Source organism: Rattus norvegicus, chromosome 6, assembly GCF_021556685.1.
Source record: "Rattus norvegicus strain SHRSP/BbbUtx chromosome 6, alternate assembly SHRSP_T2T, whole genome shotgun sequence".
Classification (NCBI taxonomy): Eukaryota; Metazoa; Chordata; class Mammalia; order Rodentia; family Muridae; genus Rattus; species Rattus norvegicus.
Genome location: NC_141539.1, coordinates 129,068,158 through 129,084,707, shown reverse-complemented (window position 1 = coordinate 129,084,707; position 16,550 = coordinate 129,068,158). Strand labels below are relative to the sequence as shown.

The window sequence follows — 16,550 nt, the reverse complement described above, 5'->3', positions numbered from 1 at the left end:
TCATGGTTTAAAGTTTTATTTTTTATTTTTATTTATTCACTTTACATCCTCCTCACTGCTCTCCCTTCCTAATCATCCCCTCCCACAACCCTCCCCCTGCCCCTCTTCCTCTTCTCTGAGAAGGTGCAGGCTTCACCTGGGTATCCTCCCACTATGGCACATCAAGTCTCTGTGAAGCTAGGAGCATCCTCTACCCCTGAGGCCTAACAAGGAAGCTGAGCTAATAGAACATATCCCACATCCAGGCAACAGCACTTGTGATAGCTGTTCCCCTCTGGCTTTTCAGAATCCACATGACGACCAAGCTGCACATCTGCTACATATGTGCAGGGAGGCCTTGGTCTAGCCCGCGTATGTTCTTTGGTTGCTGATCTGTCTGTGACATCCAGTTAGGCCAGCTTGAAGATGCTTTCTTTTTGTATGGTTTTGATTTCTTTGTCGAAAAGAAAATCAAATGTCCATAGGTGTGTGGGTCTTTGTTTCGATACCATTAATCAATATGTCTGTTCCTATACCAATACTATGCAGTGTTTATTACTATTGCCCTTTAGGACCGCTTGAGATCAGGAATGGTGATATCTTCAGAAGTTACTTTATTGTTTAGGATTATTTTTGCTCTCCTGGGTGTTTTGTTTTTCCATATGAAGTTGAGGATTGTTCTTTCCAAGTCCTGTAAAGAATTGTGTTGGAACATTGATTGGGATTGCATTGAATCTGTAGATTGCTTTTGGTAAGATGGCCATTTTTTACTATGTTTATCCTACCAATCCATGAGCATGGGAGATCTTTCCATCTTCTTATACCTTCCTCAATTTCTTTCTTCAGTGACTTGAAGTTCTTGAGCAGACTACTAGCCACTAAAGCTTTACTTTTAATGCTAAAGAATCTTCAATTAAGTCTTCAACTCAAATCTTTAAGGCTCAAACTTAACAGAGATAAAACTGTAAAATCTTGATCTTATAAAAGCTCCTAACTTGCTCTAAACTGTTAATGATAAACATCTGTGTGCAATCTCTCTACATATACAACCCGCTTGACAGAGGAAAAAGTATTACATGCTTTTGACTCAGAAACATTGTTTGGGGTCCCCAAGCCTTTGTTATGACTCCAAGGTATGAGTCTACTGCTATTCCTATAATGAGGATTACAATAATGAGGATTCCTATAATGAGGATGGTGCAGATTACAAACAATGGCAATGTTAACATATCTAATATTTTCATTTCTTTTGTAAACTTAGAGTTCTTGTGAGGTTCAGGGACTTGACTAGGATCTCTTTGTTACAGGTCAGACTCCAAATAACTGCCTCTGTTAATGAACAGCCTAAGCTTCCCCATTTACTGCCTATTCCTAAAGGTGGGATCTCTCTCTCTCCTCTTTTCTCCATCTTGAGACACCCACTTCCTGCTGAAAATAATAGGATCCCAGGCCTGGAAGTTTCAAGTGTAGAAACAAGATAAAGACACTCAGAGGCCTCAATGGAAGGAGAGTAAACTAATTCTGAGTCCTTGCTCAGGTGTGGACTTGTCAAGGTCAGCCTGTGGCTGGGGCCTGAAAGGAGTTAAGAGTTTAGCACTTGTTTTTTTTTTCCCTGAAGAAACTGGCATTATCCATCTCAAGGCCTGTAATACTCTTAAGATACCCTGTGCTCCCTTGCACAGTGTTATTTGATTAGATCTTCACTGGTCTAGTTCCTCTGCATGCCAGTTTTTGCTGGCTTTGAACCCCTTCGCCCCTGGACATAGATATAAGATACTGTGCTTCTTCATGAGCTTGTGTGGCATAGGACAAAGCTTGTGCAAGCTTATCCCAAGCTGTATCTCCTGTCTTCTACCTTCTGATCTCCTAGCTCCTCTATCCTAGAACCCTGTCATTGAAGAATGGCCTGCTGGCCCAGATCACAACCCCAGCCTGCACTATCTTGTCCTAGAAGGCTTCCAGATAAAGTGGCCCAAGACAGAGGCTCTCTTCAGGTTATCCAGTCACTGCTTTCCAAACCCACTTCAGTCACCATTGCCTGGCTCTGTGGGCACTCCAGGAAATAGGAGTGCCAGGCTACTTCAGACTGACATTACAGAGGCAAGGGACATCAGGACTCCATCCCTTTTCCAGACTCAACGCCTTCATTTTCTACAGTTTCTCATGGACCCAGGGAAAAGGGCTTTGAACCACTTCCCTCCGGCCAGTGTTCTTGCTAGATAACAATCCCATCAGTCTGATAATGGTTGAAAAAAAAAGCCTTGCGATGGCAGAGACACAGGGGGTCATTGTGTCTATCTTGTATATCCTAATCACCCAAATGAGGCCCAGAGAGCAGAAGGGAATGTTCCAGACTAGGCATCAGATTACATCACAGTGTCTGGATGGCTGACAGTGCCCTTTGCACCCAGGGCTTCTGTGGGCCTTGTGGGGTTGTCTTTTTCTCTCTTGAAACCAGGGTTCACTCACTCACTCTTCCCAACATTGCAGAAGGTTTCCAAGACCTGGTACAGAGTACTGGCTCAGGCCTTGTGACATTTCCAAGGACCCCATGCCAGGGCCTTGTAGTTGCTTGCAGAAGGTGGAGCTGGAAAATCCCAGTATAGGTCAGGTATGATGAAGTTCTCAACATAGACACCAGTCCAGTGAGCACCTGCATAGCTTCAGGACACTTTCCTGTCTCTCTCTTTGACGTCAAGTCTCAGTGATTCCCTCTTCTAGGCCAAATGTTGACTTATTAATCCCCATTTGCTAGGGTCATTTGCTAGGGTCCTTACTACAGATGTAATTAGTTTTTAAAAAAGTCACACTGGACCAGGGTGGTTCTTTAACCCAACATAGCTGCTCTTCCTACCCCAGCCCCACCCTCCATCCCTATCCCACCTCCCCCACCCCCTCCCTCTCCCTCTCCCTCTCCCTCTCCCCCTTCTCTCTCTCTCTCTCTCTCTCTCTCTCTCTCTCTCTCTCTGCTTCTCTCTCTCTCCCTCTGCTTCTCTCTCTCTCTCTCTCTCTCTCTCTCTCTCTCTCTCTCTGTGGTATGTATGTATGATGTGTTTGTGTGTGTATGTGCTTGAGTGTAAATGCTTGTATTATGCACATGCTGTGTGTTTTGTTGTATGTGCTTGTATATGTATGCAGCCAGAGGACATCTTCAGGCACCATCTACTCTACTCCTCTGAGACAGTTTCTCACTGGCTAGGAGTTCACCAAATAATCTAGGCTGGCTGATCAGTGAGTCCCAGGGATCCACCTGTCTGCCTCGCTAGTACTGGCGTTACAGTGTGCATCATCATGGCCAGAGTTCAGGCTTTGGGCCTCTGGAATGTAACAAGAACCAGTAGCCTGCTAGACTCTCTTTCATGGAGTCTTTGATACACTCGGAAATTTTTCCAGTGCTCCAAAGCAAAGGGTATTTTTGACACCTGAGCGACTAAACTCATTATTTGTCCAGTCTTAGGCCAAAGGACAGTGATGCAAACGTAACTCTGTAGGCTTCCATTCCTTCATTCTTTTTTCTTACTGGATGGGCCTATGCCAAACAGTTTACTTGAGGCCAGTGGAGCTTTGGGAATTCTGGCTCTGTCTCTAAGATGTCCCATCTGACAGACAACTAGAGTGAGGTGGGGACAAGGTGACATTCAGGCTAGCCATGGATGATGACAGGATAGCAGTCTGGCTGGAGGAGGTAGAGGCAGAGGAGTTTGTGGATAACCTTGGTAGCATATGGTCTCTTGGATAAGAACCTGCCGAAAAGAGGCTTGAAGATGAGAAGCTATAATAGCAGTGGGCAATCGAAAAGATCAGTGCTTTAAAAAAAAATCACATGACTGGGCCGGAGAGATGGCTCAGCGGTTAAGAGCACTGGCTGCTCTTTCAGAGGTCATGAGTTCAATTCCCAGCAACCACATGGTGGCGCACAACCATATATAAGGGGTCCAATGCCCTCTTCTGATGTGTCTGAAGACAGCTACAGTGTATTGCAACACAAAAGAAATAAACCTTTTTAAAAAATCACATAATGCTGAACAGGCAAGGCAGTGAGCACTAGATCAGAGAAGCCTTGACTATTAGGAGAGGACTTTGAATTTCATCTTGTATACAACAGGAGAGGAATGAGCATACCATCAGCATAAGGAGGCATCAGACATCAATGTCCCACTGACTTGCTCCTTGTTTACTTGAAAGTGAGGTGTGTTCACCCTCTCTGGTAATCACACCAGGGTTTCACACATTCACATACCACTCGGTCAGGCTCATTGCTATGTCAAGCCTAAACTGTTCATGGCTTGCCCTATATCTACTCACCCACTTGAGAGGGGCATGAATCAGCTTGGCACTAACTTTATCTCTTACAGGGATGTTGAAAACCAGAATCCAGCTTGTCAGCATGTAAAGGGGGAAGTAGACCGGAGCTCAACCATGAAATTCTGTGACCTGCAGGACCTCTGAATTTCTAAGCACTTATGTGCTTGTGAATGTAACCTAGAGGAGGGGCATTGAACCCTAGAGTTAATCCTCTTAGCGATGAGACCCTTCTCTGTCAGTGTTCCCCTAAGGTTGTCTTGGATTCTATTTAAATCTGTGTTTTAGAGGATCAAGTGGGGGGCATCCTCCTTGGTCCCCCCCTCTATCTCCCTAGACCCCCTGTAGGGAACTGAGAGGCCTACTGCTTTCTCTCTACCTTGGATTCCTAGCAACTAGACTGTTCTGGGCTTGTGACTTTGCTAGGGCCTAGGCTGCGTCACAGTCTCTGATATACTCTGACTGTTGAATGGTTGCTATCTTAGTTAAAGTTTCATTTCTGTGAAGAGACACTATGAACACCGCAACTTTTATAAAGAAAAACATTTCACTGGAGCTTGCTTACAATTCAGAGGTTTAGTCCATTACCATCAAGACAGGCAGCATGGCAGTTTGAAGGTATATATGGTGCTGGAGAAAGAGTTGAGTGCTCTGCATCTGGATCCACAGGCCTCAAGAAGAGAATGAAAAACACTAGGCATGACTTGAGCTTCTGAGATCTCAAAACCCACCCCCAGTGATGTATTTCCATGGATAATGGCACCAACAAGGCCACCCCTGACAATATTACCAATCTTTATGAGCCTGTGAAGCCATTTTCATTCAAACCACCACAGATGTCAACTGGAGAGAACTCTCCAGCTTGCTCTTCTAGGTCACCAGGGACCACTCTGGTTTTGTGCCATGGGGCTCCTTGTATGATACACACAAGGCTCAGGGATCCAGGATCCTGTTTTCCAACCACAGATTGAATCTTCAGAACTGCCTCTATGTACTCTGGACACCAAGAAGCACATCAGAGTGGGTATGGTCAATAGCCTCCGATCTTAAAATCTGGAAAGTTCCTTGAGCTAGCCATAGAGTACCAGCCCCCATTTCCACCCAGAACAAATAGTGAGGAGTTCTGCCTCAGCTTGACCTACAGAGAGAAAGGGAGTGCTAGAGAGCTGAGTGCTGATCTAGCACCTTCTGGAAGCTCAGTCAAGAACTTTAAAGGCTGATAATAGAAAAAGAAGGACCAAGAAAATGTCCCCAGGTATAGAAATGCCCTCCTACTAGGATCTTGTGTGCATGTCTGAATGGCAAGGGTATTCAAAAAAGGACCTGGAACATATGGGTACAAACTGAAATTCATAAGTGATGTAGACAGCATTGGGTGTCTGGATTTTGGGTCTCATGGGAAGAGTAGCAAGGCTAGTGTATGCATTGCCCCATTTTAAGCTTCCTCTTATAGAGTAAGTGTGATTCCATGAGACAAGGCCACCTAAACCTGTCCCATATCATAGGTGAAGGTACCAAGGTCCAGAGAAGTAAAATCAGATTTACAAAACTAGTGGGAGCAAAAGGAGCCATCTAACTTGTAGATACAAGGTGAGCAGGTGATGGCAAAGGGAGTTCTCGTCTGGACATTGAAGCAGAGAGTGATCTGAATCTAGAAAAGTATGGGGAAGAGTTCCTCTTGGCTGCCCTGTTCCCAGTACTCACTGTCCTGGAACTCCCTGTTGAAGTCAGAGAGCATGTTGAATAGCCCCTTTAAGCCTGTTATGCTGTTGCCTAAAAAAAGGCATCTACTGGAAACCAAAGGTTTTCTGCAAAGAGAACCAGTCTCTGCCACCCTGCCTTCTTCATGGGAGAATTCACCCTGTATTCTGAAATGATCTGAGCTAGATCCAGTGCATGTGGGTATAACATATTACTTAGGTGGAGAAACTGAGCCCCAAGAAGGGCTGAGACTTGCCTCAAGTCCCAGATCACATCAGCAGAGCCAATATACGAAAAGTCACGGCTCCTGCCTCTGGTCTCCTGTTCCCGAAGCATAATGTTGGCCACAGCTGTCTATCATGGGAGTGGCACTAGTCACATCTCAGGCCACAGGCAGTGTGCCCCTCTGAGCCTTCCTCACTAGATACTATGGTATGAATCTGAAATGTCCTTATAGGCTGTGAACACGTTTCCCAGCTGGTGACAATGTATAGAAAGCTGTAGACTCTCTCACAGTAGAGGTCTCAGTGTGGGCTTTTGAAGACTGGATGGAACCCTTGGTTCAGACTTCACAATCTGTTTTCTAGTCCATGGTGACAGGAACAACCTCCTCCATCAACCTCCTCCCACCTCCACTGTGAACCGAACTTATTGCCAGATCTTCCCTACCACGAAGCATAGAAACCCTAGGAAACAGTAATCCCATGTGAGTAAATCTGTCCTTTCATAAACTACTTCTGGTAGGCATTGTCACAATGAGGCAAATGTAGGAAAACCACCAGGCCAGGGTCCAGATGGCTCAGGCTATTTCTGTCGGGAATCTCCCTATCAAAGCTTTCTCAGCTTCTCTTCCAGAAAGAAATGCTAATTCTTCCAAGCCAGCTTCCCTTCTCCTCATACTGGGCAGCCATGTGAGACTCGAGCACCTCACAGCATGTCTGAGACCAGGTTTCCTAACGGGGTAAGGCCTGGAGGTAATGGACATGTCTATGTCTGCTGCATGTGAGGCACCACACACATACCAGAGTCTCAGAGATGCCATTTGGTTTAATCAGCGTGGTCCCCAGGGAGGTATCTCCCACTTTCCAGTCCATCTAGCCCCACGCCTCCCTCTACCACTCTTGGGAGTCAGGGGCCCTTTCCCACCCCAAGCCATGGGTGCAGAGTTATTCATATCCAGGCCTACCCAGTCACGTTCTCCTGCTGGTAACAGACCACCTAATCCTAGGTCTGCTATGCTGTGGGGTTGACCACCTTCCCCATGAAGAGGATATCCTGGGAGCTGGTGGAATACAATATCACCAAGAAGGGCCGGTTGAATATAAGGTAACGTTTCTTGGGCTGGGCAGAGAAAAAGGTGGCAAAGGAGCCGGTGGCTGCTGCTGCCTTTGTGCCAACTTCATTCACATCCAGGACGGTCTTATGGAAAACCTGAGGGAGAAATTGTAGGCTTCACAGTCTCTCCAAATGTACAGTGATGAGAGTTGCCCTTCCTGAGCCCCACCGTGTGTCTATGAATTAGTGTCACCTCCTACGACATCAGTTTCACTATGACCATCTTAGGGATAAGGACAATTAAATCAAAGACCAGGCTATATTCCAAGACAGATTTTCATATTCCTCTCTTGGGGCATATATACCCATTGATACGTCTACTCCCCAAAATTAAAGTCATGGGTCTTTGACTCTCTCATAAAAACATACCCATACAGCCTTCTGCTGCTCCTATAATGTATTCTTCACTCTCCATGACTCTACCAGGCCCCTTGCTCAATACTGAGGCATCTGAGGGCATGGGCTGGTCATGGCTACATCATCTCAACACTGAGACTGTTCCCAGTGTGGCTGCTGACACTGTGCATGACTGAGTATATCCTCCCAGAGAGCTTGCTAGCTGGGAGCACATCTACTGCCCATCTCCTTCCCTGGGCCAGAAGTCTCCCACAGAGGTCTGTATGGTCAATGATCTTTTGTTACTTACTTTGGATAAGTACAATTTCTCCTTTTTGCTGATATTTGAGAAGTTGGCATTTGGGGTGAACAGATCCTGGAAGCCCAAGTCAGGCAAAATCTCATCCAATTCATAGGAATTTGAAATGGAGAATTTGGGGAGCTGCAATATGAGCTTTCTGTAAAAGAACCTGAAGGGGAACAGGGGGGAGGCATGTTAGATTCTGTGCACTTGTGTGTATGAGTGCGTGGGTGCGTGGGTGCGTGGGTGCGTGCCTGCGTGTAGGATGTCACACAAGTGAAGGCAGGTACAAGATAGAAGAAGGCCTGTCATTGGACGAGAAGGAAGGATGGGCAGGAGAAAAGTTTGAGGGAAGAGGAGACTGGAAAGGAAGGAGACTGGAGGAGGAAGTCGCAGAGAGAACATGGAGGCTGATATTAAGATTCCACTCTGTACCTTTACAAGTTGATATGAATATTCTTAAGGGATGGATGTGTACAGGGCTTTGTATGTTTAGGTGGGCAATTATATCTTATCAATTGGATCAGAGGTTATTGTTTTGTGTGTTCTTTCTTATGACGATTTGAGTTTAAGAGAGTGTGTGGCAGCAGAGACACTGGGCCGCCACAGAGTTGGGATGTACATTTCTGGCATGGTGAAGCCTGCCTTGGGAGCTAGATGGGTAGAGAGGTTGTTGCCAGGCTCAGAGAGAAGCCTTCAGCAGTGTGATATGGGATGGAGCAAAGTGAGTGAGAGGCTTTGCTGACTGAGATTAAGACATCTATCAGATATCTTGGGGCACTATGGTGCCAGACATAGTAAGGGTCAAAGGGAAAGGGTCTCTGGTTGCCATGGAACTTGCCCAGTGAGTTAGGCTGGCTGGCCTGCAAACCCCGGGGATACTGCTGTCTCCTGGGACCACAGACATCTACCTCCACACTGGCTCTTTACAAATGTGAGCTCTGACATTCAAACGTGGGTCCTTGTGCTTACAAAGCAAGTGCTCTATTGTCTGAGCCATACCCCAAGCTCAAGACATCAGACTCTCAAAGCAGCTGCACCCTGGTTGGTCAGAGCCTTCCTGAGACAGGAGGACTTCCTCTACTTCACTTCAGTTTAGCTTCCAGAAGCACATGCGGGTCAGGCAACACCTCAGCTACGTGTCAATAGTGGATACAGGCCCCAGATGTCTGCTTAGCTATTTGGGGGAATTATTTTCTATTGAAATATAATTATTCCATATTCCATTCCACCCCATTCTTTTTCCTATCTCCAGTTCCTATACTCAGTGTCTCTTGTACATATATGATTTTAGGGCTGACCACCTTGGTATTGTACAACCAGTTAAGGGGCTCCTCCTCGGGGGAGGACTGCCTCTCTGAGCATCCCTTAGCTGCCCATAGTCTACCTGGGGCAATTGCTGCCCTTGGATGCTCTTTTCCTGCAGAGGTTGGGGAGGTGAGCAGATATCCTGGAGACAGGTGCCAGCCCCTTCACGTGGCAGGCTGCCTTTGCCTCCTCTGAGGCCCTATGGATCACAGCTGCTCCAGACTGGCCAAGGTTTATGAGTTGATCCCCTAACTCAGTTCATGTGACCTCCTGCTGAATGAGGTTCCCAGCTGGTCTTTTCTTCTTTACAATTGCAAACATTTCTGTTCAGAGCTTGAGGCAGCTGGGGCCCCAGCTGATTTGAGTATTCCTCAGAAAGACATGATTATCTTTGTTTCACCTGAGCTTGGCTCCAGCAGCAGCTCTGCCTGCATGTCAGGTGAACATGTTCTGGAAGCCTGAAGCTGGCAAAATTATGTGCAATACACAGGAATTTGAAATTGAGAATTTGGAGAACCACAACAAAACATTTCTGTAAAAGTACGTGAAGGGACACAGGAGTGTGGGGGGCACATTATATTTTCTCTGTCTGTCTCTGCTTCTCTGTCTCTCCCTCTCACCACCCCCCATGTGGGGTGTGTGTGTGTGTATGTGTGTGTGTGTGTGTAATTGAATAAGTGAATAGAATTTTCTTAACCCTTTTACATCAGCTCAGACAATCATCTGGCTGGCTGGGGGAGGGGTTCTCCAGATTTCCTGTACAAGGATTGAACCTCAAAGGCAAAGTCGCTCTAAGACCCATGCAACAAGGGAACCTAAGACTCCTAACTCTACAGTGGTTCTCTCTGATGAGAGTAGGGCCTTGTACTAACCACCATAGGAGAGTTCGCTGTCCAAGAAGACCCATGGACTTCTCAGCACCATGGCTGGCACCTTCACAGAGTAGTGGTCACTCCAATTTCTGTCCATTGGATTTCATGGAAAGGGTCCACTTGCAAGTGGCACTGAGATTGAACACCACAAGATATCCTGATTACCTATTCTGCAGCAAGCGTTTCCACCTTAGTAGCATGCCTGGGGACAGCACTGAGATTGAACACCACAAGACATCCTGATTACCTATTCTGCAGCAAGTGTTTCCACCTTAGTAGCATGCCTGGGGACAGCACCTGCTCCACCTCATTCATCTTGCCCTGGTCAGGAAGGATGAAGAATGCCACTGCATCACCCCTGTAATCCATCCGCAGTACTGTGCAGGGTACACGTCTGTCCTCAAGATACCAGTGATCCTCCTTATCTTGCAGCATCATGGGTACCTTCACAACCGTGTTCTCATCTACATAGAAGTCACTGGTAGAGACTCTGGAAGAAGGAAAGGGTTTCTTCCAAAGACCTGAGGGAACAGAAAAAGAGAAGCCAAATCTTCCTGCATGGAATGTCAACCACAGCCCAGAACCATAGTATAACCTCTAAAGACCCTCACTGTCACTGGGCCCTACTCAAGTCCTCTAGGAGGAATGGTTGGTCTCCTTTGGCAGCTTGATTCAGTTGAGAAGCATCTAGGACAACGCTTCTCAACCTGTGGGTCCTGATTCCTTTGGCAAACCTCTATCGCCAAAAACATTCACGTTGTGATTCATAACAGTAGTAAAATTACAGTTATGAAGTAACAACAAAAATAATTTTATGACTGGGGTTCACCACAGGAGGAACTGCCTTAAAGGGTCATAGCATTAAAAAGGCTGAGAACCACTGCTCTAGGATATTAAAATACAACTGGGCATGTCTGTTAGGACCTTTCTAAAACAATTGCATCCTGAGAGCTCTTACCTAATGAATGGTTTCATCATTGATGGGTTCAAAACCTATTAGACTACAGGTCCTGCTGTGGAGAGGCAGAGAGGAAGGACACTGGGGACATATCCTCAGGGGCTATGTCTTGCTCCAGTCCCCTTTTGTTGCTATTCTGCTCTGATCTCCACCTGCTATGATGTGCCTGCTCTGTCATGCTCTCTCTGCTGCAATACTCTGAAACCATGATCAAAAAAGTTCTTCCTCCACTGAAGCTGTTTATTACAAGCATTCAGTTCCAGCAACAAGAAGTTGAGAGGCAGACAGGAACAAGCTGGGACCCTCATAAATCTCCCATCTGTCCAGCAACACATCTGCTTGTGAAGACCTGCAGGGCACCATGGGACTTGGCTCATGTTCAAATCTCATGTATGATCAGCAACCATGACCAGGACAGAGAGGAGGGCAGAGTGGATGTCCCTCTTGCCCTCCAAAGAGAAGGAGTTTTGGTTCATGCTCCAAACTCAGGGACAGGAAGAAATAGAGAGGTGATACAGGAAGAAAGTTTTGTAAGAACAGACTCAGCTTTTTCAGGGACTGAGAGGCATGCTTACTAAGCAGAACTGGAGAAGGGGAGGGGAGCTGAGGGGGAACCTTGCTCTGGAGTGTGAAGACCTATGTGAGGGAATGTGGACTTGGGCAGTGACCATGGATGTTCACGTGCACGAACATCAGGAGAGGCCATGTCCACTTGGGTCATTTCTTCCAGCCACACCTAGCTGCAAGAACAGAGGTGAATTAACTGGGCCACCGGGTTTACGTAGGCATACAGCTCTGCCAGGTCGCTTCTCTGAGAAGAGCAAAGAGCTAGGTTATAGGCGTTTGCAAATAGTTGTTGCAAGTGCCACCAAAATCTAAACCATGGGAGGAGGGAAATGAGAGCACAGGGAGACAGTGAAGAAGTGGTAGGTGGGAAGGATGGTTTGAGATCTCCATGGCAGTGCTAGAGCAGGGGTTCTCAACCTGTGTGGTGCGACCCCCATGGGTTGCATCTATCCTGCCTATCAGATATTTACATCCCAATCCATAACGGTAGCAAAATTACAGTTACGAAGCAGCAACGAAATAATTTTATGATTGGGGGTCGCCACAACACGAAGAACTGCATTAAAGGGTTGCAGCTTTAGGAAGGTTGCGAACCACTTGGCTAGAGAGATAACTCAGCCATTAAGAATGCCTGTTGCTTTTCCAGAGGACTGGCAGTTGATTTTCAACACCTAGCTGGTGGCTTGCAACCAGATATAATTCCAGCTCCAGGATCTGATGCCTCTGGCTGTAGCCAGCACCTGTACTTACACATATGCCCACAAAGTCCATACTCACACGAACCACTAAACATACAAAAAGTGAATCTTTAAAGGAGTTTGTTTTGAGTACATGTCATATGTGATGTGTAGGTATGATGACTAGTTTTCCTGGATTATTTATTGTCTGGGGATGTTTTCACTTTGCTCTCTGTAGATCCTGTGTCAGAGCCAGTTACAGGCTGAGATTTGGAGCTGGAGAGATGACTTATGGGGCAAAAACACTGCCGCCACCAAGTTTCATGACTTGAGTTTGATCTTCAGGACACATAGGATGAAGGGGACAGCCAACTTTCATAAGCTGTCCTCTGACCTCCCCATGTGTGCCATAGCATTCGCTCCACTCCTCCACAATAAACATGAAAAGCTAAGTTTGAAAAGCGGACTGAGCTTCATTGAACTCTGGAACTCTTCACAAGGGGCCATAGAAAGAGCTAGAGGTACCTGGGTGCTCCTCATGTAGCCTACCTCCCAGCAGGAGTGTATGCTCAGCAGTGGGTGGGCTGGCACTTTGTTGGCTCACCTTGGAAGAAGATGTAATTCACCAGCACCATCTTTACATCCGGGCTCAGGTCACTGACCAAATTTTTGATCTTCCCCTGAGTATTCTGCTTGACATAGTTGTTGATGAGCTGGACCGCAGCCTCCTTATCTCTGAAGTTAGCATGTAAGACTTTGCTGTTATAGGAGGTTTCGATGGCACTGACAAACTCAGAGAGGATCTGCAGGTTCTGGCTCAGGATCAGCGCACTGCCTACAGAGATCTGTGGCTCAGTGAATGGGCGAGCTATTGTGTGCTGCAAGGACCTGAAGCCCTCATGAATTTCAGGCAGTGACAGCTTTGTGAGGTTGAAGCCCAGACCTTCAAGGATCTGAGCCTGGGTGTCCCCACCAGCCCCTGTGGACAGTATGGCCAAAGAGACAGAGATGCTGAGTGGGGAGAAGAAAATGTTCTTCTCAGAGTTTTGGGACGCTATCAGGTGGTAGAGGCGGAAGGCAAAGTTGGCATTGCCAGAGGCAATCTGGTAGCTGGAGATGTTCTGCTGTGAGAACTGTCTGTAGGTTTGGTTGGTTGTATTGTCAGGCTCTTCTTGGTCTGGCTGACTGTGAGAGAGTTCCAAGAGTCCAGCCAGGAGAAGCAGCAGACAGCGAGTATAATGCATGCTGGGTCTCTCAGATCTGCAGAGAAAAGGACACCCCCCACAACCCTAAGGACATTTGAGCAGTAGACAGGAGCTCTGTTGAGCTGGCCATGCCAGAGCCACAGGCATGGCCCCAGGGGAGATCCAATTGCTAGATAGGGAGTTTTAGGGGCTAACACCTATGTCTGTGGGAGGATGGCTCTGCAAATGATGGCTAATATGCACTTAAATTGCTGTATTTGTTTGCTTATTTCAAATTAGGGTCTCCTAAGAAATCTATCAAGGGACCAGTTTAAGCCAATCAGAGCTGCCCATTCAGTCTTCTATGGACCCAGGATAAACCACACATTAGAGCTGAGTTCTGTACTCAAATATTTTTTTGGTGAGGCATCTTTGAACTCAAAACATATGATTCCTTCTACCCTGCTACCAAATGAACTTGAGAGCCTGCTCAGGACCTCTAGGTTCCAGCCCTAAATTCTGTGATTTCTACATGTCATACTAAGTCTTTCCAATAATGAGATGCCTAGATGTCTCCAATGTGTTTGGGAATTATACCACCACCCTTGTTATTTCCTAATAAAGACCTTCTGCTCTCCTCATTCTCCAGGACATGTTTATTGGCTTTCAACACAGTCAGGATAGAGGCATGGTGTCAGTTCTGTCAGTTGGAGACAAGTGAATGCCAGTACCCTCCATGCGTGTGGTGACGGTGTTATCACATGGTGACATAGCTGTAGATTCATGGAGCACACCTGTACATGCCTGTATTTCATGGTTATTTGAGAGAGAAGGAACCAGGGGGTCCAAACCTGACTTGTAAAAGTCACTAACTAGCAAAAGTCCAGGGAGAGCCAAGTCCCCTTCCTCTTATGTACTGTTTTTTCCATGGTACCTTTCCTTGTGCCTTTATCTCAGCCATCCAGGGGCAGAACAAGGAAGATATGAGCACCACCTTTGCTGCTCTCCCTGGCTGTCCAGTCTGCACTCCACCCTCCCTCACTTTCCTGGGCTTCTCTCCCAGGTGGTGGAAGAAAGAGCTAGACTTTCTATCATTGCTGCAACCAGAAGAAAGCATTGCCAATGAATGGCTTTGCCTACAGTGCCACCAATTCCCTTCTCACAATGGATTTGACCTGCCCAAGAAAGGCTGTTCACTTTTCTAAAGAGTCCAATCCAATGATCCTACCACCGTTAGGTTCTTTGTGACCACCCTGTGACCATCTCTCTGGCCTTCTATGCCCCCCCCCATGTCATATCCTGAGTTTCTCTGCCATGACTCGCTCTACCCTAGGCATTGGAAAGCAACTGTGGACAATGCAAGCATTTTTAACAAAACTCTAGGCATGGGTCCTGCAGTCTAAAATTCAAATAACCTTAGAGTGTCACAAAACCCTGTCTGTTTTTCTCTTATCTTCTACTAGGAAATGAACGCTGAGCCTCATGTATCTTATGAAAATGCTGCCGAGTTTTACCTCTAACATCGTCAGCCATTTCTCCACTTAAAAATTTTTACTTATTTTTAGATGTGTGTGTCTGTTTGCATGCATGCATGTGCACCCACATTTACGTGCCCTAAAAGGCAAAAGGGTGTTGTATCACCCAGAACTAGAGTTACAGGTAGGATACCTAGTGTAGGTGCTAGGAACGGAACCCAGTTCCTCTATAAGAACAGTTAGTGCTCTTGGCTACTGAGCCATCTCTCCACCCCTCGTACCCTTGACTTTAATGGTACGTTTGTTGCACAGTTTGAGAACACAGGGTGGTAGGTTTAATAAAGACCCACCTGGCTTCCCACTTGTCTTGAGATACCATCTCCCTCAATTGTCTGGGGAACTAACTCTTTAGCACCAGGAGGCACTGAAGATGGCTTTCTGTTCATAGCAGGGATGACAGTCTTGGGTCACCACTTTCATCAACATGGTTCAATGATTTATAATTCATACATGCATATTTAACTTCTATTTTCAAACGATAACCTCTGTGCTGGTATTCTACATCTCGTACCCCTCACTTGGAGCGTGGGTCACATTTGACACTTGAACTGTCCTTTGCTGACTTTGAACACAATCACAATAGTAGCTCTGCCCAGTTTTACTTCATGGGAAAGAGAATTTGATAACATACCTGGCTTCCCAGACTCTCCTGTCCCTAAATATCTTCTGAAATTCAGCCTCCAATACACACTCCTTTCTGTGGCTTCAAGTGAATTACTCAGACTGCCCCTCCTCCCAGCCTCCAACTTCCACTGTGTCAACAGCACCTGCCTGGAGCATTGGAATATCTAGATTCAGCAGACGCTGCCCAGAGCTAGCTGTGTGGAAGCGTGAGGGGCTTGAGTGCAGTGGCCTAGCGAGGGAGCAAGGGCATTGAGCACAGGTACATCACAGTTTCAACCCAGTCTCAGCATTTCTAACATGTAGGGAGGGTGACCAGATGTCCAGTTGACCCCAGACTCCCCTCCAGGTTTAGCTCTAAAGTCAAGTGACCCAGGAAGAGCTTTTGGTCTTGGGCTAATCAGAATTGCAAGTCACTCTCTTTTGACATTGTTCTCCCTTCCCCTGGGTTACTCACGGAACAATTCCTCCTGTAGTGACCCTGGTGACTATCTGAGCTGCAGAGTGGCTTGTGGAGCTCAGAAAATTGGATTCCTCTGATGCCCCACTCCAGATCAACTAATGATTAACAAACAGAACCATGGGACTAGCACAGATTCCTCACCGGAAGTGAGCCTGCCTCCCCCAGGACAACACTCTTCTACCCTCCCAGGGGAATCTGGGATGGTTTGTTTGCTTGTGCTTGCATAATGTGTGGAGGATTTCCTGGGAAAGACCTTTAGAGGATCTGGTCTTCACCTGGCCTCCCATGTGCTTTGAGAACATAAACCATTTCTGGGCTCCAGATCTTACTCCCACCTCAAAGGATCACAGTAGATCAAAGGCATTGCTGCCTTTGCGCGTCAAGTGAGAACATTTTCAGATTGTCACTGCA

At 46.6% G+C, this 16,550-nt stretch overlaps 1 protein-coding gene across 6 annotated transcripts; it reads right to left on the bottom strand.

The window, feature by feature from the left end:
- Positions 1–7,011: 7,011 nt before the first annotated feature.
- Positions 7,012–16,196, bottom strand: Serpina4 (serpin family A member 4). Of its 6 annotated transcripts, none has more exons than XR_015621684.1 (7): positions 16,134–16,196; positions 15,687–15,826; positions 12,941–13,596; positions 10,432–10,655; positions 10,300–10,348; positions 7,964–8,123; positions 7,012–7,413 (listed from the first exon to the last, which is right to left on the bottom strand). XR_015621684.1 is itself a non-coding variant. In XM_087552266.1 (7 exons), the coding sequence occupies exons 3-7, from the start codon at positions 13,578–13,580 to the stop codon at positions 7,216–7,218; spliced, it is 1,272 nt and encodes a 423-aa protein (XP_087408392.1). In that variant the 5' UTR covers positions 13,581–13,596; positions 15,687–15,826; positions 16,134–16,196; the 3' UTR covers positions 7,012–7,215.
- Positions 16,197–16,550: the final 354 nt, after the last annotated feature.